Source organism: Panthera leo, chromosome F3 (assembly GCF_018350215.1).
Source record: "Panthera leo isolate Ple1 chromosome F3, P.leo_Ple1_pat1.1, whole genome shotgun sequence".
NCBI lineage: Eukaryota > Metazoa > Chordata > Mammalia > Carnivora > Felidae > Panthera > Panthera leo.
In genome coordinates, this window is record NC_056696.1 from 6,112,521 (window position 1) to 6,134,293 (window position 21,773).

Sequence of the window (21,773 nt, forward strand, 5' to 3'; positions counted from 1 at the left end):
CCAAGATGTTTGGAACATAACAGTAACATCAACACTAACTCTAAGTCAAGAGTAATATGTGAAATAAAATAACTTGAAACAACATATTAAAAAGGCACAGCTCATATCTATGAAAAACAATTACGAATGATTTAAAAAATAAAAACAACCAGGAGCTATATTAATAAAAGCACTGGGGTTAAAAAGAAACAGTTTGGGGATTGTGACCAAAACAACAAGAACAACCAGAACAACAACCAACGTACATATTATTCATAAAGGAAAGCAAATCATATTTTCACCAGATGTTTTGGAAGCAACACTTTATGTCAGAGAAAACAAAGTAACAGAAATAAAACAGAAGCCAATAATTTTTATATCCAGATACACCAACTTTTAGATATCAAATCCATAAATAAGCTCTTATGACCATAAAGTAATTCAGGTAATATTACTCTTATGAGCCCTTCCTCAAGACTCTGCTAGAAGAAGAGCTTCAGGCCATCAAAATGACTGCGGAGACATCAGCACAAGGACTGAGGCTAAGTATTACATGAGAAGTTTTTGCCGAACCATGTCTCTGCATGGTGGGTATAAAAAAAGGATATAGTTGCTAATTCCTGTAATCTGACAGTATATCAAAACATGAGGGGTGGGGGGGATTATGGTTAGCCCAGGTAATGGTGGCCACATAAGTTTGACTCTCTCCGCACATTTCCAAAAAAACACACAGATCAACAAATAAAACCCAGAAAAGTCTACATTACAGCAAAGCAAGAAGACAAAGCATACTATAAATGTCAAGTAGATCTGTAAGTAGCAAAACCAACTATCTTCAGCAGAGCTCTCACTCAAGCTCCTATCATAATCCATTGCGGAGAGTGAGGAGGCTTCTGAAACACTGCAGGGAAAAGACAGGAAACAAAAGGTTAAGATTGAATTCAAGTCACCCACAGAGAGAGAAAGCATTCCCTAGGTGCAAAAATATAATAGGAGAAAACCTCCTGGGAGACCACAGAACTATGAGGACAGGAATTAAAAGCACGTGAGACCCTCAGAAAGGTGTCACTTCAGGAGAGAAGATACAGGAAAGGGAAACACCCTTCGGAGAGTAAGTGGTGAAGGGAAGAATCAAGAGGGGAAGTTTAGGATCAGGTGAGTCAAAAAACCAAACCAAACAACCAAGAAAATGCAACACTACCAACAAAAAGCCATCAGTTAAAGAAACTGCACTTTGCTACAATGAGAGAAGTTTATCTAGGAATGTTTCAAACCAACTTAGGCTGCCAAACTGTCCATAAAATTCAAAGATATAATCAGACTTTACCTATAAAAAGCTACTATAGGAGAATAGAAAGTAAAAATAAAAACATTTCAGTTCATTAAATTCCCTTAAAAAAACAAACAAACAAAAAGCAGAAGAAAACTGCAAACTGATATTTAACTGAATTAAATATCAAACAAGCATTTGGTGATGAGAAAGAAAAATCTTGAGTTATAAATTCATTGAGTAGGTGAATCACTATGTTGTACACCTGAAACTGAAATATAACACTATACTGGAATTGAAATAAAGTAAATTCATAAGCTAGGAACAGAAAATGAAACACAAATAGAAATAAGAGTTGACTAAACCAGCACATGAAATAGATGATGATAAGGGAAATGAAGATTAAATTAAAAGTTACTGGTGGGAAATTATATGTGAATAAAAACTGAAAAAAAGGCATTGAAGAAAGGCAGAAAAACTAAGAGACTATAAGTGGAATAAGTAAAGAAGAAAAAAAGCAGGCTCTGTCAGTGTAGAGAGAGATGTGGGGCTCGAACCCATGAACCATGAGGTCATGACCTGAGCCAAAACCAAGAGTCAGATGCTCAACCAACTGAGCCACCCAGGCACCCCTCAATTGCTGCAGCTTTATAGTTAAGTTTTAAAGTCAGGAACTGTGAGTCTTCCAACATTGTTCTTTTTCAAAAATGTCTTGTCTATTCTTTTTTTCTTGAATTTCCCTGTGAAATTCCAAGTGAATTTCCATATGAAATTACTAAACTCAGTAGTTTTAATAATTTTTTAGTGGATTCATTAGGGGTTTTTATATTAATCATGTCATCTGCAAATAGAGGTAATTTATTTTTTTTCCTTTCCAATGTAGATGTCTTTATTTCATTTTCTTGTCTAATTGCCTTGGCTATGGTATGTATGTATGTATGTATGTATGTATGTATGTATTTAAAGAGTTTTAGGGTTGCCTTTTTAAAAATGTTTATTTATTTTTGAAGGAGAGGGGGTGGGTGCAGAGAGAGAGGGAGACACAGAATCCAAAGCAGGCTCCAGGCTCTGAGCTGTCAGCACAGAGACTGACACGGGGCTCAAACTCATGAGTGGTGAGATCATGACCTGAGCTGAAGTCAGACGCCCAGCTGTCTGAGCCACCCAGGCGCCCTTAGAGCATGCAACTCTTGATCTCAAGAGTCGTGAGTTTGATACCCACAGTGGGTGTATAGATTACTTAAGGAAGTAAAAATAATAATAAAATTTAAGAATCTTAACATTTTAACATACATACTAAAATATTTATGGATGAAATATTATGTCTAGAATGCCTCTATTTGCTTATTCACTTGTTTTAGATTCCATTTTGAGTGGAGTCATATGGTATTTGTCTTTCTCAGTCTAATTTACCTCACTTAGCATTATACCCTCTAGGTCCATCCATGCTGTCTCAAATGGCACAATCTCATCCTTTTTTATAGCTGTGTAAAACTCCATTTTGTGTGTTTGTGGGTGTGTACGTATCACATTGTCTTTATCAATTCATCTATTGATGGATACTTAGGTTGCTTCATGTCTTGGCTACCGTAAACAATGCTGTAATAAACACAGAGAGGCATATACCTTTTTGAGTTAGTGTTTTCATTTTCTTTGAGTAAACAGTAGTGGAATTATTGGATCATATGGTATTTCTATTTTTAATTTTTTGATGAATCTCCATACTCTTCTGCAGTGGCTGTGTCAATTTATATTCCCATCAACAGTGCAAAAGGGTTCCTTTTTCTCCACATCCTTATTAATACTTAGTTTCTTGTCTTCTTGATTTTAGCCATTCTAACTGATGTGAAGTGATATCTCATTGTGATTTTGATTTGCAGTTCCCTGATGATGAGTGTTGTTGAGCATCTTTTCATGTCTCTGTTGGCCATCTGCACATCTTCCTTGGAAAAATGTCTATTTAGCTTCTCTGCCCATTTTTTAATACTTTTTTTTTTTAAGAGAAAGAGAGCAAGTGGGGGAGAGGGGCAGAGGAAGAGAGTGAGAGTTTTAGGCAGGCTCCACGCTCAGCATGGAGCCTAATGGGAGGCTTGATCCCACAATCTTGGGATCATGACCTGAGCCAAAATCAAAAGTCAGATGCTCACCCAACTGAGTCACCCAGGTACCCCTCTGCCCACTTTTAATCAGATTATTTGTTTTTGGGGTTTTGGTGGGGTTGAGTCATATAAGTTCTTTATATATTTTGGGTATTAACACCTTATCAGGTATATCATTTGCAAACATCTTCTCCTATTTAGTAGTTGTCTTTTACTTCTATAGTTTCCTTTGCTGTGCAAAAGCTTTTTATTCTGATGTAGTACGAATAGTTTATTTTTGTTTTTGTCTTACTTGCCTTAGGAGACATATCTAGAAAACTGTTGCTATGCTCAATGTCACAGAAATTACTGCCTGTGTGCTTTCTCTTCTAGGATTTTTATGGTTTCAGGTCTCGTGTTTAGGTCTTTAATTCATTTTGAGTTTTTTTCTTTTTTTTTTTTTTTGTATGTTGCTAAAAGTAGTCCAGTTTCATTCTTATACATGAAGCTGTCCGGTTTTCCCAACACCATTTATTGAAAAGACTATCTTTTCCCCATTGTATATTCCAGCATCCTTTGTCATAGATTAATTGATCATAGAAATGTGGGTTTATTTATGGGCTTTCTATCCTGTTGCATTGATCTATGTGTTTATTTTTCTGCCAGTATCATTCTATTTTGATTACTACAGATTTGTAATATTATTTTGAAATCTGAAACTGTGATACCTCCAGCTTTGCTCTTCTTTCTCAGGATTGCTTTGGCTATTCAGGGTCTTCTGTGGGTCCATACAAATTTTAGTATTATTTGTTCTAGTTTCGTGAAAAATGCTATTGGTATTTTGATAGGGATTGCACTGAATCTGCAGATTGCTTTGGATAATATGGATATTCTGACAATATTAATTCTTCCAATCCATGAGAATTAAATATCTTTCCATTTGTTTGTGTCATTTTCAATTTCTTTCATCAGTGTTTTATAGTTTTCAGAGTACACGTCTTTCACCTCTTTGGTTAAGTTTATTCCTAGGTTCTTTATTACTTTTGATGCAATTGAAAGTGATGTTGTTTTTCAAATTTCTCTTTCTGGGACTTTACTGTTAGTACTAACAATAAAGTCATTACTTTGTTGTTAGTAAATAGCACAGAGTTCTGCATATTAGTTTTGTATCCTGTAACTTTACTGAAGTGGTTTATTACTTCTAGTAGCTTTTTGGTAGAGTCTTTAGGATTTTCTCTATAAAGTATCATGTGGTCTGCAAATAGTGACAGTTTAACTTTTTTAAAAAAAGTTTTTAGTGTTTATTTATTATTGACAGAGAGAGAGAGAGACCGAGCATGAGTGGGGGGAGGGGCAGAGAGAGGGAGACAGAATGTGAAACAGGCTCCAGGCTCTGAGCTGTCAGCACAGAGCCCGATGAGGGGCTCGAACTCATGGACAGCAAGATCATAACCTGAGCCAAAGTCAGACGCTCAACCAACTGAGTCACCCAGGCGCCCCCCACCCTTTTTTTTTCTTTTTTTTAGCAATATGCATGCATCTTGTTTCTTTTTCTTGTCTCATTGCTGTGGGTGGCTAGGACTTCCAGTACTAGGTTGAATAAAAGTGGTGAGAGTGGATAACCTTGTCTTGTTCCTGCCCTTAAAGGAAAAGCTTTCAGTTTTTCACCATTGAGTATAATGTTAGCTGTGGGGTTTTCCTATATGGCCTTTATTATATTGAGGTATATTCCCTCTAATCCCATTTTGTTGAAAATTTTTATCATGAATCTTGTCAAATGCTTTTTCTGCATCTACTGAGATGATCATATAATTTTCCCCCTCATTTTCTTGATGTCATTTATGACATTGATTGACTTACAGATATTGAACCATGCTTGCATCCTGGGAATAAATCCCATTTGATCATGGCGAGTGATCTTTCAATGTATTGTTTTATGCAGTTTGCTAATATTTTGTTGAGGATTTTCCATCTATGTTCATCATGCATATTGGCCTGTAGTTTTATTTTTTTGTGGTGTCATTGTCTGTTTTTGGTATCAGGGTAATGTTGGCCTCATAGAATGTATTTAGAAGCTTTCCTTCTCCAATTTTCAGGAAGAATTTGAGGGGAATAGATATTAACTCTTCTTTAAATGTCTGGTAAAATTCATTATGTGAATACATCTGGTCCTGGACTTTTATTCTGTGATAGTTTTTTGATTACCAATTCAATTTTGTTACTTTTAATTGGTCTGCTCAGATTTTCTATTTCTTCCTTGTTTAGCTTTGGAAGATTATTTAGATTTATCCATTTCTTCCAGGCTGTCCAGTTTGTTGGCATATACTTTTTCACAGTATTTTCTTATGATCCTTTGTGTTTCTGTGGTGTCAGTCGCTGTTTATCCTCTCTCATTTCTGATAATAGGCATTCTAACTGGTGTGAAGTGAGTTCATTATGGTTTTGATTTGCATTTCCTTGATGATTAGTGACACTGAGCACTTTTTCATGTTCCTGTTGGCAATCCATAGATCTTCTTTGGAAAAATGTCCATTTAAATCTTCTTCTCATTTTTAAATCAAATTGTTTGCTTTTTCCTATTTTATGTTGTATGTTGTGTGAGTTCTTTATATATTTTGGATGTTAACCCCTTATGAGATACATGGTTTGTAGATATTTTCACCTATTCGGTACATTGCCCTTTCATCTTATTGATGATTTCCTTTACTGTGAAAAATATTTTTAGTCTGTTGTAGTCCCATTTGTTTATGTTTGTCTTTGTTGCCTTTGCTTTTGGTGTCAGTTTAAAAAAAAGTCATTGCCAAGACCAATGTGAAGGAACTTACTGCCTGTGTTTTCTTCTTAGAGTTTTATGGTTTCAAGTCTTTTATTCAGGACTTTAATCCATTTTCAGTTAATTTTTGTATATGGTATAAGATACTTGTCTAGTTTCATTCTTTTGCATATGGCTATCCAGTTTTCACAACACCTTTTATTAAAAAGACTGTCTTTTTCCCATTGTATATTCCTGGCTCCTTTGTTGCAAATTAATTGACCATATATGCATGGGTTTATTTCTGGGCTCTCTATTCTGTTCCATCAATCTCTGTGTTGTTTTCTTTAATGTTGTTAATTTATTTTTAAGAGAGAGAGAGAGAGCAAGAGAGAGAGCACAAGCAGGGGAGGGGCAGAGAAAGAGGGGGGCAGAAGATCTGAAGCAGGCTCTGAACTGACAGAAGTGAGCACATTTGGGGCTCAGACTCATGACCTGTGAGATCATGACCTGACCAAAGTTGAACATTCAAACAACCGAGCTACCCAGGCATCCCTCTCTATATATGTATTTTGAAGTTTATTTATTTATTTTGAGAGAGAGAGAGAGAGCAGGGGAAGGGAAGACAGAGGGAGACAGAGAATCCCAAGCAGGCTCTGTGCTGTCAGCACATGAACCATGAGATTCTGACCTAAGCTGAAACCAAGAGTCAGATGCTTAACTGACTGAGTCACCCAGGTGCCCCTTTTCTTAAACATTTATTTATTTTGAGAGGGGGGTGGAGGGGCAGAGAGAGAGAGAGAGAAAGAAAGAGAGAGAGAGAGAGAGAGAGAGAGAGAGAGAGAGAAATCCCAAGCAGGACTCATACTGTCAGTGCAGAGCCCAACTTGGGGCTCAGTCTCACAAACTGTGAGATCATGACCTGAGCCATAATCAAGAGTTGGATACTCAACCAACTGAGCCACCCAGACACCCCTCTATATCTATTTTTATGCCAACATATTGTTTTGATTGCTATAGCTCTGTGATGTAGTTTAAAATCAGATAATGTGAAGCCTCCAGCTTTGTTCTTCTTTCTCAATATTGCTTTGGCTATTTAAGGTCTTTTATGGTTTTACACAAACTTTACCATTGTTTGTTCTATTTCTGCAAAATATGGCATCAGAATTTTTTTTTTTTTTAATTTTTTTTTCAACGTTTTTAATTTATTTTTGGGACAGAGAGAGACAGAGCATGAATGGGGGAGGGGCAGAGAGAGAGGGAGACACAGAATCGGAAACAGGCTCCAGGCTCCAAGCCATCGGCCCAGAGCCCGACGCGGGGCTCGAACTCACGGACCGCGAGATCGTGACCCGGCTGAAGTCGGACGCTTAACCGACTGCGCCACCCAGGCGCCCCGGCATCAGAATTTTGATAAAGATTGCACTGAAAGTGTAGATTTCTTGGAGTTGTATGGTCATCTTAACAATGTTAATTCTTTAAAAAAATGTTTAAGTGTTTATTTATTTTTGAGAGAGAAAGAGAGACAGAGTGAAAATAAGGGATGGGCAGAGAGAGAGTCCGAAGCAGGTTCCAGGCTCCGAGCTGTCAGCGCAGAGCCCGGCGCGGGGCTCAAACTCACAAACCATGAGATCATGACCTGAGCTGTAGTTGGATGCTTAACTGATGAAGCCGCCCAGGCGCCCCAATAATGTTAATTCTTTTCACCCATGGGTGTGGAATATCTTTCTATTTATTTATGTTTTCTTCTATTTCTTCCATCAATATCTTATAGTTTTAATGTAGCAGTCTTTTACCTCCTTGGTTAAATTTATTGCTAAGTATTTTTATTTCTTGATGTAATTCCAAATAGGATTGTTTTCTTAATTTCTCTTTCAGACTGCTGTTAATGTACAGCCACACAAGAGATTTTTGAATATTGATTTTGTATCCTGCAGTTAATTTTATCTTTTCAAAGAACCAGCTTTTAGTTTCATTGATCTTTTCTATTGTTATTGTAATCTCTATTTCATTTCTTTTTTTTTTTAATGTTTTATTCATTTTTGAGAGAGAGAGAGAGAGACAGACAGACACAGAGCATGAGCAGGGGAGGGGCAGAAAGAGAGGGAGACACAGAATACGAAGCAGGCTTCAAACTGTGAGCTGTCAGCACAGAGCCTGACGCAAGGCTTGAACCCATGAACTGCAAGATCACGACCTGAGCTAAAGTCAGATGCTTAACTGACTGAGCCACCCAGGTGCCCCATCTACTTCATTTATTTCTGTTCTTATCTTTGTTATTTCCTTCTACCTACCTACTTTGGGCTTCATTTCTTCTTTTTCTAGTTTCTTGGGGTGTAATATTGTTTGATATTTTTCTTGTTAGTTGATTTAGGCATTTAAGCTATGAACCTCTATCTTAGAAGTGTTTTTGCTGCATCCCATTCCCTCCTCATTTGTCTCAAGTTACTGGTTGATTTGTCTTTCAATTTATTTTTTGATGCATTGGTTGTTCAGTAGCATGTTGTTTAATCCCCACATATTTGTGAATTTTCCAGTTTTCTATTTATCATTGATTTCCAGTTTTATACCATTGCAGTCAGAAAATTTGCATGATATATTAATCTTCTTTTTTAAATTTTTTAAAATGTTTATTTTTTTATTGTTTTTTTAATGTTTATTCATTCTTGAGAGACAGACCATGAGTGGGGGTGGGGCAGAGAGAGAGAGGAAGACCCAGAATCTGAAGCAGGCTCCAGGCTCAGAGCTGTCAGTGCAGAGCCTGACGTGGGGCTCAAACCCACAAACTGAGAGATCATGACCTGAGACAAAGTCATATGCTCAACCGACTGAGCCACCCAAGCATCCTTGATATGATACTAATCTTAAGACTTGCTCTGTGGCCCAACACATGACCTCTCTATTCTGGAGAATGTTCCCTGTGTTTGAGAAGAATGTGTATTCTGTTCATTTTGGATGGGATGTTCTGTAAATATCTGTTAAGTTCTATCTGGTTGAATGTGTTGTTCAAGGCTGATATTTCTGTTTTGATTTTCTGTCTGGATTATGCACTAATGAAAGTGGGATAATAACATCCTCTACTATTATTGTATTGCTGTGTATTTCTCCCTTTAGTTCTGTTATTATTTGTTTTATATGTTCAGCAACTCCTATGCAGAATGCATAAATAGGTACCAATGTTACGTCATCTTATTCAATTGAACGCTTCTTCTTCATGTAATGCTCTTGTCTTGAAGCCTATTTTGTGTGATATAAGTATAGCCAACGCTGCTTTCTTTTGGTTTCCATTTGCACAGAATATCCTTTTCCATCCCTTCACTTTCAGTCTGTGTGTTTGTCCTCACATCTGTTGAGTCTCTTATCAGCAGCACATAGATGGATTTTTTTTAAAATCCAGCCAGCCACTTGGTTTTTTGATTAGAGAATTTAGTCCATTTACATTTAAAGTAATTACTGATAGGTATGTACAAGTATACCTCTGAGATATTACAGTTTCATTTACAGACCACTACAATAAATTGTATATCACAATAAAATGAATCACATAATTTTTTTGTTTTCCAGTGCATATAAACATTGTTTAGACTGTACTATAGTTTATTAAGTGTGTGATAGCATTATGTCGTACATACCTTAGTTTAAAAAACATTGTGAATAATGCTAACCATCATGTGAGCTTTCAGCAAGCTGCAGTTACTGATCACAGAGTACTATAACAAATGCAATAATGAAAATTTGAAATATTGTGAGAATTACCAAAATGTGACACAGAGACATGAAATGAGCAGATGAGATGGTATGGGGAAAATGGTGTTGACAGACTTGCTTGATGCAGGGTTGCCATAAACCTTCCAATATGTAAAACAAAAACAAAAACAAAACAGTAGTATTTGCAAAGCACAATAAAGTGAAGCACAATGATATGAGGTATGGCTGTACTTACGCCATTTTGTTAACTGTATTCTGGCTGGTTTGTAGTTTCTCTGTGTTTCTTTCTTCTCTCCTCTCTTTCTTTTGTTTTGTTGACTTTCTTTTGTGGCATACTTAGATTCCTTCTTCCTTATCTTTTATGTATCTACTATAGGTTTTTTGCTTTGTGGTTACCATGAGGCTTACACACAAAAACTTGTAACAGTGTATTTTAAGTAGATAATAACTTAAGGTTGATCACAATCTAAAGTGCTACATTTTTACTAACCGCTTGCACATTGTTTTTGATGTCATAGTTTACATCTTTTTTTCCTGTGCATCCCTTAAGAAATTACTAGTTTATTTTTAGTACTTTTGTCTTTTCACCTTCACACTAGCTTTATAAGTAACTAACCCACTACCTTTACCATACAGTTACCTTTCCAGTGAGATTTATTCTTTCATGTTTTCTTGTTACTAATTAGTACCCCCCCGCCCAGCATAAAAAGTCACTTTCACATTTCTTGTAAGGCTAGTTTGTGATGATGAATCCCTTTAGCTTTTGCTTATCTGGAAAACGATTTCTCCTTCAATTCTATATGAAAACTTTGCTGCACAGAGTATTCTTGTGTGGAAGTTTTTTTCTCTCAGCACTTTGAATATATTGTGCCACTCACTTCTGACCTGCAATGTTTCTGCTTAAAAATCTACTGGTAGCCTTATGGGGTTTATCTTGCATGTAACAGAAGTTATTTTTCTCTTGCTGCTTGTAAGATCTCTCCTTGTGTTTAACTTTCAATGTTTAAATTATAATGTGTCTTTGTTGGGGTCTCTTTGGGTTCATCCTATTTGTAACTCTCTGGGCTTCCTGGATCTGGATGTCTGTTTCCCTCCCCAAATTAGGGAAGCTTTCAGTCATTATTTCTTTAAAAATTGTCAGCCCCTTTCTCTCTTCTTTTGGGCCCCTATAATGTGAATGTTAGTCCACTTGATGTTGTTCTGTAAGTCCCTTAATATTTCTTTACTTTTTCCCCCCACTCTTTTTTCTTTTTATTGCTCTGTTTAGGTGTATTCCACTGCTCTGCTTTCAGGTTCACAGATCCTTTCTTCAGCCTTGTCTAGTCTTCTACTGAACCCTGTGGTGTACCTTTCAGTTCAGTTATTATATCCTTCAGCTCTGTGACTTCTATTTGGTATCTTCTTATATTTTGTATCTCTTGGTTGAAGTTCTTACTGTGTTCAACCATTCTTCTCCTGAGTTCAAAGGGCATCTTTACAACTATCATTTTGAACTCTTTATCAGGCAAATTACTTATCTCCATTAGAGTAAGGTGTCTCCCCCACCCCTGTCACTGAGGTTTTATCTTATTCTCTTGTTTGGAACATATTCCTCTGTTTCTTCTATTTCCTTGACTCTCTTGTGTTCATTTCTATGCATTAGATAAAATAACCACCTCTTCTAGTCTTGATGAAGTGGCCTTGTGTAAAAGATGAAGCTTATCATTTAACCTTGCCCTAGGTCTTGGTTGTCCTTCAAAACTTTGTGATTGTCCAAGAAGCTTACTTTATTTTTAATAACTCCCAGTAGTTGAGGATGTTCCAGTCCTGTCATTGTCCCAAAGGGAGGATCTCAGTGAGCACCTAGATTCATGTTGTCTAGAAGCCAGACACTCAAGCAGTAGCTTTTAAAGTATACAAATATATATAGTCCAATGGGACTGCAAGTGTAAGCCTCCCTGGCCACTAGAGCCAGGAAATCCGGAGGTGTCCTGTGGGTTACAAAAACGAGGCTCTAGACAAATGCATAAGTTCCTTTATGGGAGATACTGGCAAGCTGTAGAGAGACATAGGGAAGTAGAGAGATGGCCTCCATCAGCTTATGTTCCCTCAGAGCACCTTCACAGGTTCCTAGATGTGTGTCAAACCTGAATCCTGCCAGAGCTCATGCCAAAGCTCCCAGAAAAGCAAATAGGTAGAGAAAAATTGTTTCAAAATGCTTTCCATCAAGATTTATGAAATATTTCATCCCTGAAGTGTCTTCTGTACACTCAATAATTTCTTTCTTTCTCTGAATATCACTTGCAAGGAAGCTGCTGTACCACTGGTTTTAGCATCTACTCTCTTGCATTTTGTCTACCTTCCTTGTGGAGAATCAAACTCTGGCTCCCAATTTGCATTTCTATAATGACATAATTCCACTATTTTGGTTACCAATTGCCAACTAAGATGATATATTTGTCACCCCCCCCCCCCAAAAAATGATAAAGAAACAGTAGAGATCAAGAAAGGAGATTTTTACAGGGTGCCTGGCTGGCTCAGTTGGTGGAGCATGTAACTCTTAATTGTGGGGTTATGAGTTTGAGCTTCATGCTGGGTGCAGAGATTACTTAGAAAAAAAAGAGATTTTTAAAATGACTAATCAAATGGTCAATTATACAGCAAAGATGTTCAAGAAACAAAGATGAAATAGATAAATGATATTAAAGAAATTAACTACAAATAACAATTTAGGTGATAAGTACAGATTTTATAAGAAATGGATAGCAATGGATTTAAAAACAAATGACATTGTTTGTATAGTTTCCTTTTGCCCGACTTTGAGTAACGTAATAAATTTTGAATAAATGCAATGATATACATAAACATAGAATATAAGTGTAAACTGATACAATTACTTTGTAAAATCTTTTGCATCACCTACTAAAGCTGAACACATGCATATTCCCCAGGACTTACCAATTCCACTTAGTTATATACCCACCAGAAATGCATATATGTTAAGCAGAAGATAGGCATAAAAATGTTCCTAGTGGCCCTAATCATAGCAGACTAAAAATGGAAACAACCTAGTTGCTTATCTAGAATAAAATGACGCCTATACTGTGGCATGTTAATTCAAGGAAAGAGTATACACCATTGAAGCTAAACTGCAGCTACGTTAAATAACTTACTGTTTTTCTATTATTTTTCTGGTATTATCTTTTTTCTATATATAGATATTAACAACATCTAAAAAGATAATACCAGAAAATAATAGAAAAACAGTAAGTCGTTTAATTGATGGTGGTTCATTACATGGAGAAAGTAATGTGAATGCATACTTTATATTATATACAAGTGGACTCTAGATGAATTTCTGACCTATATTTGAAAGGTCAAGATATAAAGCATATAAAAGAAAGAGGATAAATATCTTTGCAACTCCAGGCAGGAGAAGATTTTTCTTAAGTAAGACTCCAAGGGCACCTGGGTGGCTTAGTTGGTTAAGCGTCTGACTTGGCTCAGGTCATGAGCTGACAGTTCTTGAGTTCAAGCCCCATGTTGCGCTCTGTGCTGACAGCTCAGAGCCTGGAGCCTGCTTCAGATTCTGTGTCTCCCTCTCTCTCTGCCCCTCCCCCACTCACACTCTGTCTCTCTCTCTCTCTCTCTCAAAAATAAATAAACACTAAAAAAAAAAAAAGGCTGCAAAAAAAGTAGAAAGTATGAGGTCAAAAAGAGTGGGGGGGAGCGGGGAGGCGGAGTGGTTTGGTTCAACAAAAGTCGGCTTTTTCTTGAAAAATAAAATATCCGTGGACAAAGTTAATGGTTAGATGAGTAGATGAGAGACAAGAAAATGATTAAAACTTAAACTTTTTTTTACGCAGGATTCACTCCCAGTGCAAAGTCCAACGTGGGGCTGGAACTCACAACTCTGAGATCAAGACCCGAGCTGAGGTCAATAATTGGACACTTAACTGACTGAGTCACCCAGATGCCCTGATAACTGAAACATTTAAAACCAATATTCAACTAATATAGAGAGTGGAATGTATACAGCACTCTGTAAATCAACAAGAAAAGGGCATAAACTTAAATGGAAAATGGGCAAAAGGTTATGACCAGGCAATTCAGAAGAGAAGCTTGTGTAAATGTGGTAAGAGATGCTCAAAATCACAAGCCGTCAGAGAACTGAAAACAGCAACAGTGATATTAGCATATACTAATGATGTTGGTAAAAAATAGAAACTTCAATAATACCAGACTTTGGTGGAGATGTGCACTAGGTGAGAGTGGAAATTGTGATTGCCATTTAAGAACAATCTTGCAGAATTTAGTTAAATTGTCTGCTTTCCCTGTGTCCCTGCAACCATAACTGAAAAATTATTGCGCAGACCCATAAAAGGACATGTAGAAGGATATTCTTCACAGTGTTGTTTGTGGTGATAGAAAGCCATGTGTCCATCATTAGGGGGATAGATAAATAAAATAAAACACACGCTAGTAAGCAGGCAGCATTCAGAAGAAATTAAGGCAAAGTATTGGATAAAAAAAGTAATATAGAGAATGAAATCTACAGCTTTGGTGACCATACATCTCCGTTTATCTAGGCAGTTCCAATTCATACCTGCTGTCCCAGCAAAAATATTAATAGCACTATCTTTCACTGTCAATAGTTTAGACAATATATTGTATGGCCATCTTATCTGTGAATACTAAATAAAAAAAAACACTCAAAACCACATTATTTGTTTTTGCTACATACATATTTAAGGACATTCATTGGGAAGGGGATTTATATTAGGATGACAAATGAGACAACGGAAATAAAATAAAAATAAATGAATGACACCACACTATACAACTAATATAAAACACCGCTCTTTGCTCTAAGGTAAAAAATGATTCTTGACTATAGTTTGAAAAAAATTAAACACTTACAGTACTTCTGGTACTAAAAATGAGGTAGCTTGGGCTGTTACTGGAATACCTGTGGAGGAAAAGGTCAAATATAAATATTAAAACTAATTTCTCCTCCAAATAAGAGGGATTGTATAGCAAACCCTTAAGTTGGCATAAGTGCAGAGGGAAGTTTTGTATATGACAGAGGCAATATTCAATAAATGGAACTGGAAAACGGAACTGGACTCATAAGGAGAAAGAAATGATTGCAGCCCTACCTTAGATCATTAAAGGAAACCAACTCCATCGGGATACGAAATGTCAAAAACAAAATGTTAATGCTCTTAGTAGAAAATGTAGGTACATATCTGTTAGACCTTGAGCAAAGGAAGAATTCGTTCAATAAGACATCTACCCTGAATTTTGCCTGGAACTTTGTCTGCACTAATTATCTCAATGAATTTAGTATTCTCGTCCGTTATGAATGTAGACTAGGGGGTGTCAAACCATGCCTTACAGGTCCAATTCCACCTGTTTGTTTTTAAAATAGAGATTCATTGGCGCACAGCCACATTTCCTGGTTCGCTATTGTAAGGGTGTGCATGAATCCCTAAGATGGCAAGTTGACTGCATCATCTGTAAAGCCCAAATATTTACTACCTGGTCCTTTCCAGAAAAGTTTGGTGACCTCTGGGGTACAACATAAAGTTTATACAACACCTAGAATTCACAGGCAATCCTTAATAATATCCCCTATCCTTATTTATTGATCCATTGTTTGCCAGGCCTATGCTGGGAGCTAAATATATCTTTGCATTCAAGCCTCACCACAACCCCGTGAGGCAGGTTTCATCTTCTTCATCTTATAGAGGAAAAAATGGAAGCTTACAAAGCGCCAGAAACCATCAACCACCTAGTCATCCTAGGGAAGTGCCCTTGCTCCCTGCCTCCACTCCCCGGTGGTGGCGACTTCTGGGTTCTCGTTTGCTCCGCTCGTCTCTGGCGGAACGAGAGAGCGGCAGGAGGAAACGAGTGTACGGATTCGCGGGGGCTCAGCTGTCCACCCGACAGCCACGCGAAGTCACCAAGACCCTGGAGTAGCAGAGCCCTAGCGCTGCCCCTCACTCCCGCCCCATTCATGGAAAACTGGCGGAAGGGGGCGGCGGGGCGCCGGTGCTGGGGGCCAGCAGCTGGGGCTGGGGGCGCTGGTCCGCAGGGGCGGGTGGGCCAGGACGCCGGGGCGCGGGGGCGCGCCCTGCCGGGTGTCCCAGGGCGCCTTGGGCGTCTCTCTACCTCCACAGGGCCGAGCCGCAGCAGCTCAGCCACGACAGCAACACCGCCACTCCCTGGGCCGACATGGCGCCGGGATGGCGTCCGCCCAACGGCCCGGGCCACGCCCACCCTGCCCCCGCGCGCTCCCCGGGGGTGCCGGCGGGCCCGCCGAGGAGGTGCCCGGGGCCCGGCGCCGCAGGGCGGGGTCGAGCCCCACCCGCGAGGGCCAGCGCGCAGTGCGCATGCGTGCCAGCGCGCCGCTACCTGCGCTATCCCTGAGCTTGGCAGTTGGTTGGAGGAGGAAACGTAAAACCAGACGGGAGGAAGGGCAGAAACCGTGCTTTTTGGGAGTGAAAGAGCAAAACCACTCCGGAAAATCCCAGTTGACGGAACGAGGGTGAAGCTTTTAAGTTCCTGCATCCTTTAGCCCAAGTCTTCGTTGTGACTGTACATAAATATTGCAATAGCGAATACATATCTGGCAGTGCTTTCCAGGATCCAGCACTCTAGAAGTGGTTTTTAAGTTCAACAGAAATGAACAGTAACGGGGACTTATTGAGAACCTACTTTAGGCCCAAAGCCACCTCGTGCACTTGAGTACAAGGAAATATGACAGCTTTCTGGTTTACAAAGGGGTTTGTAATCTTGTGGTAAAGCTAAGATAAACACAATTTTCAGTTTTCTAATTTATGTTTATTTGTTAGACCAAATAATCTGAATCCTTGAGTGCTGCAACTACCTTTACTCCTCCTTACGTCCTCAGTGCCCAGTACCATCATGGTTTGTAGTACGTCCTCAAGGTTTACCGACAAGGAATCATTGAATAAAACCAGTATGATACTAAAATACGTTCTAGGGACCATTAGAGAACGTGATTGTGTGTATACGATATATATGTAGTAGACATTGCACTTAATGTTTACATGAGGCTCTATTCGCACTTTTTCCCGAAGCAACTTTATATCAGAATTAGCTGTCATAGTTAATTTGTGTTGCAGTTGGAAGAGGATTAGATCAGCAGGTGATACAGTTTACTCCAGCAGAAGCTAGGCGCGATTCAAACACTAAATAGAGTGGAATGTACAAAAAGGGCCTGGGCTCTGGGCTCTCTCGGTGCCAATTCAGCCCGCACTACAGCAAGTTAACTTTTAAATCCTATAAAATAAGGGTAAGAGAGTATTACTTCCCTTACGTGGTTGTGGAATTTAAAAGAGCTAAGTGCATCACAATATTTGGCACAAACTATACATCAGTATTCTCCTCTTCTCTGAGCCTCTGTTACTAGTGTGTAAAATGAGAAGGGTTGGAACTTTACTTGATCTCTAGACTTTCAGTTCTAATGTCCTCCATTGCTCTGCTTTTGAGTTTGCCCTCTTTGATCCCTGCCCCATCTCTCTTACTTCCAGGCCTTTAGTTTCCAGTTCCAAATCTACACATTTCAATTCCATCCCATTTGTATTTTGGAATTCCACCCTTTGAAGTTCGCACACGCTATCTCGTCGCTGAATAAAGACAAGTCATTAAAAAACAATTTGAGGACGAACGCTTGCAGACGGCAGAACACCATGGCCCCAGAAAACGTCGCCTCCGCCCAGAGCGTTGCATGCCGGGAGTTGTAGTCCGACGCTCGAGCACGCACCTCCGCGCCTCTCCAGTTTGAAAAGCGGGACCAGGGCGGATGGGCGGGGCGATGAGGCGAAGCGCGCTCGAGGCCCCGCCCCCGCCACCTTCCGCTCGCGGGCTCCCCCTGGGGTGGCGCGCCAGGCTGCGGAAGGGGCGTGGCCTCAGTCCCGGGTGGCGGCGGTTGCCGCCACCGGGGCCTCTTCCTGCGGGCGGTGCTGCGGCGGCCGGCCTGCGCGGGGCAGTCATGGTCGCCCCTTGAGTGGGCTGTGGCGGGGAGCGGGGCGGGGCCTGGCTGGAGAGGGGCGGCCCGGCGGGGGCGGGGGCGGGGCCGGCCTCTGGCTCCTTCTTCCTCCGCATGTGGCTGGCGGCCGCAGAGCAGTTCGGTTCGCGCACTCCTCGCCGCCCGCGCCTCCTTCGGGCTTTCCTCGCGTCACCGGAGCCATGGCGTTCGCCGAGACCAACCCGGCGGCATCCTCCCTGCCCAACGGCGATTGCGGCCGCCCCGGGGCGCGGCCCGGCGGGAACCGGGTGACGGTGGTGCTGGGCGCGCAGTGGGGCGACGAAGGCAAAGGCAAGGTGGTGGATCTGCTGGCGCAGGACGCCGACATCGTGTGCCGCTGCCAGGTGAGGCGACCGGGCTCTGACGCGAAGCCGGGCCCGAGAGCGCGGGCGCGGAACCCGGATCCGTCGTCCAAAAGGAGGTGTCACCTTGAGGTTGTCTCCTGCTCGGAGCTGCGGCGACGTGGAGAAATGGCGGGAGGTCAGAGACCCCTGACCCGAGGGGTTGGGGTGGCTCTGGAGGAAAACGAGGGTTGACGGGGAGTCTTTGGGAGACGCGCGATGCCTCGGGAGCTGCAGTTTTGGGTGTGGGGGGCAGTGCCCAGCCCCGGGTCTGGGGCCGGGGTGGGGACGGGATACGGTCCGAGTTTGAGACGCTCCCGCCCGAGGGAGGCCTGCTCCCGACTCCGGGCGGAGACCCCGCGCGGCTGCAGCACGCTCCCTCCCCTTAACCCACCCACCCAGTCGAGGGAGACCGATGGAAGGCGGGGTGGGGGGGGGGCGGAATGGATTGTTCCGAAGCGCCCGAAAAGCCGCTCGCCACTCCCCCACCTGCAGGCCCCCAGTGTGCAGACCTTTGCCTCCTCCCTTCCACTTTGTTGACACGAGAACCCAGCCTCCGGGCTTTGCACAGTAAACGGCCCCGGGTTTTGACTCCGTACCCGGTGTATTCATGTTGAGGGTAGATTATTGTTACTTGTTGGTCCCAGATGAAAGAATCCTAGCTCCTCTACGAGTGAGGCAAATAATGCGCGGATGTCAAATGTGGTATTTAGAAATATTTACATTGTTACGCTCACACGCTCACACGGAAAGTGAACTTTCGGGAAATGGAACGGTAATGTACTTCCTACCCGGAGACACGTGGTTTTCAGTGTAAGCTTTCTTCTGATTTGTCGGTTGCTTTGAAGCAGCCTCTAGGCTACGCCTTTGTGAAGGCTCTTAGATAACTATTACCAGTTTCAAAATTCGAAGTGGTTGAGCAATAACCACTTTCAAAACAAATTGCGATGTATTTGAAATGAACTGCTGTTTACCTCGCAAGAAGGTGGGTCTCTTCCTCGTGAACATGGCACAGTATGATGATGCCATGCTGTGTATGTTGTAACAAGTTAGTAGGCCCACTCGATTGAAAGCGTTCTACCTGAATGCCATTTGAACAAGCAGAAACAAAGTAATCACAAGTACAGAAAAAGCTAAATGCAGATATTCTGATTTGTCGTGGGGTTTTGTTTTGTTTTGGTTTGGTTTGGTTTTTTGCATGCAGAAACTCACCCTGCCCATTCCTTAGCCAAGGTAGTCATGGCCTCTTAGTATTACCACTTAGCACCACCACCACCTCTCCCCACCTTCAGATCTCTCTTCCTCGGGCCCTCTGGTGACCCACTTACCTTACTTACTTACTTACTTACTGCCTTACTCCTAAGCGTGTTTCCATGCAAGTCCTGCCCCACATCGCCTTAGGAGCTGCTCCAAAAGCCAGCTTTCACCTTGCTTTTGTCTTAAAATCAGATCTGGCCATGCTACAGGGAAAGAAGAATGAGAATACCTAACTCTTGCTGGGTAGAAAGGGAGAGAGGCTGAGCCTCTTTGTCCCCTTCCCTGTCATTCCTGCCATCTTCCTTACCCAAAAATAGTAATGCTTAGGCTGAGTAACATTATGGGTTGTCAGAAGGTTTGGAGAATGTAACATTGAAGAGCATTTATTCTAAAAGATCCTCGATTTTAGTATTTCCTTGAAAAATAGTAGAATGAATTTGTATACAAAAGAAGGTGTTTCTGTGTTGTTGTGAATGTCCTCTTGATGAAGGTCATGGACCAATCTCATCTGATGCCCTTGGAAAGCCTAGAGAGAAGTGATTGAAAAGGAGCCAAGTTTGGCTTAAAACTGTTAGCTGAAGACAGAGGAGGAACATTTGTGCAGACCTGTTACGCAGACGTTCGCCACCTGTAAACTTTTGACTGACTGCAATCCTTATATAATTCTAAAATCTTCATATTCTAGTGCCTTTTAAGAGCTCATCGTTGGAAGGACTCTTACTAGTTTTGTTACTGAAAGTAGTTACGTAATGAATAGATTTAAGCATCTCTCTTGTGATTCACCTTGGTAACTTTATATTATTTGGTCAGCCCTAGTAAGCTGACTCCTACTTACTGAGATTCTCCTGGCTTATAAAACTGAAGAATATGGAATGTTGAAATTCTCAGTGTATATAGAGCGCTGGGAAAAGTCAACGTTGGAAAGACATTTGTAGCTTGAAATGCCTTGTTTGGTGATTTAAGTTTTGTGTATTACTGGAAATCTATACTTTGTTAGAACTTGGTACAGTTTTTATTGATCATATTCATGCCATAAACTCAGCTTGTGTACGGATTGTTTCTCTAGAAGTGGTATACAGATGATGTGTTCATGGTTTAACAATGGAATCATAAAGGAATTTTTTCCAATTTAAAGTAAAGTTTTTGAAAGAAAAACTGACCTTGCACTTAACTATGTTAAATATATCAAATGCCTTATTGGAAAGAGTAGATGCAACGCTAGTGGCATTTTCATCAACACCCTTAAGGCCTATAATTGCAGATTCAAGATTTATACAGAATTATTTACAATTTGGTAAATTCTCTAGATCCATAAATCGGTATGTAGGGCTTAACATCAAAGAACAACCACTCCTGATATCTTAATTTTAAATTGATGTCTTTTAAGGAAAAGCCGTAAGTGTAGGACCAACTCCAGGTGTATTTTATTTATCCAACAATCACCGAATGAGTATCTACAGGGGATAAAGGGGGAACCACTTAGCCCCAGAGTTAAGAAGCTGAAAAAGGCAGGGATTGTGCCCACAAGGAGCTTACAGTCCTTGGGACAACTGCTACATAAGCAGGTATTGCCAGGTAGGGATTGGAGAAGGATACTGGTAGGGGTTTTTCAAAGAGTTAAAGTATGGGTGGGTGTAGGTCGGCCCCTTTCTGGCAGCATAAAAATTGCTTTGTTAGGAAGTCTCTCGCTGTCACCACCCCCCCCCCCCCATCCTCCAGAGTAAACTGTTATACTTTATTTTATTTTGTTGAGTAGAAACTACAGAGGTTTTAACAGTTACCGTTTCTACCACTTGTTAAGCAGGTTTATTTATTGTTCTAGAAAGTCAGCAAGGTGGTCTTGGTTAACCATGAAGTTGCCTGGGATCCGGAATAGTTAGGACAGTACTCTCTCTGTGTTTTTTTTCCTTTCAGGGTTTTAAAGTTAACATAAAGAAAAATGTTAACTAAAATTAATTATAAAGGCAAAGTGTATCCTGTCACTTGCTTTATATAAAAGCTTGCCATGAAAATAAATACAATGAAGAAAATGTTAATTTGTAGCTAGATGCTGACATTCGCAGAAGGCTCTGAAACCACCTATTAGTAAGTTAAAAAAAAAAAAAAAGTATAGCAGACCTAACAGCAGCAAACTGAGTCTTTGTCGTTGGAATGATTAGAAAAATTGAGAGATAATTTAAAAGGGATAACTAAAGTGTTTTTTAATGCCTTGACTAAAATTACCTCCCAAACCACTTCCCACAATTTTGAAGGTGGTAAAGAATTAGCATTAGTAAACTGTTTTTCCAGATTCATAATAATCGCTATTTCTGTGTCCCCTGTCAACACTTTTTATAAAGTTCATAGACTTTCC

General features: G+C 40.4%; 2 protein-coding genes across 5 annotated transcripts in view; one reads left to right on the forward strand and one right to left on the reverse strand.

Moving 5' to 3' along the window:
• CATSPERE (catsper channel auxiliary subunit epsilon) overlaps window positions 1–16,048 on the reverse strand; it is a 196,523-nt gene extending 180,475 nt beyond the window's left edge. The window contains exons 1-2 of one of the 3 annotated variants that reach the window (XR_006199154.1): window positions 15,941–16,048; window positions 14,687–14,735 (exon numbers count right to left, since the gene is read on the reverse strand). Coding sequence is in view for 2 of the 3 variants with exons in the window: in XM_042926453.1 (XP_042782387.1) it covers window positions 14,687–14,735; window positions 15,941–16,005 (114 nt within the window). In the remaining variant the exon portion in view is untranslated. Of the gene's footprint in view, window positions 1–14,686; window positions 14,736–14,925; window positions 15,432–15,940 lie in introns of those variants that run through there. The other 2 variants (XM_042926453.1, XM_042926454.1) reach the window with 2 other exon arrangements.
• Window positions 16,049–17,871: 1,823 nt separating this feature from the next.
• Window positions 17,872–21,773, forward strand: part of ADSS2 (adenylosuccinate synthase 2) — a 36,494-nt gene continuing 32,592 nt past the window's right edge. The window contains exon 1 of one of the 2 annotated variants that reach the window (XM_042926458.1): window positions 17,872–18,166. In XM_042926458.1, coding sequence (XP_042782392.1) covers window positions 17,984–18,166 — 183 coding nt within the window. In that variant the 5' untranslated portion in view covers window positions 17,872–17,983. The remainder of the gene's footprint in view (window positions 18,167–21,773) is intronic. The other variant, XM_042926457.1, reaches the window with a different exon arrangement.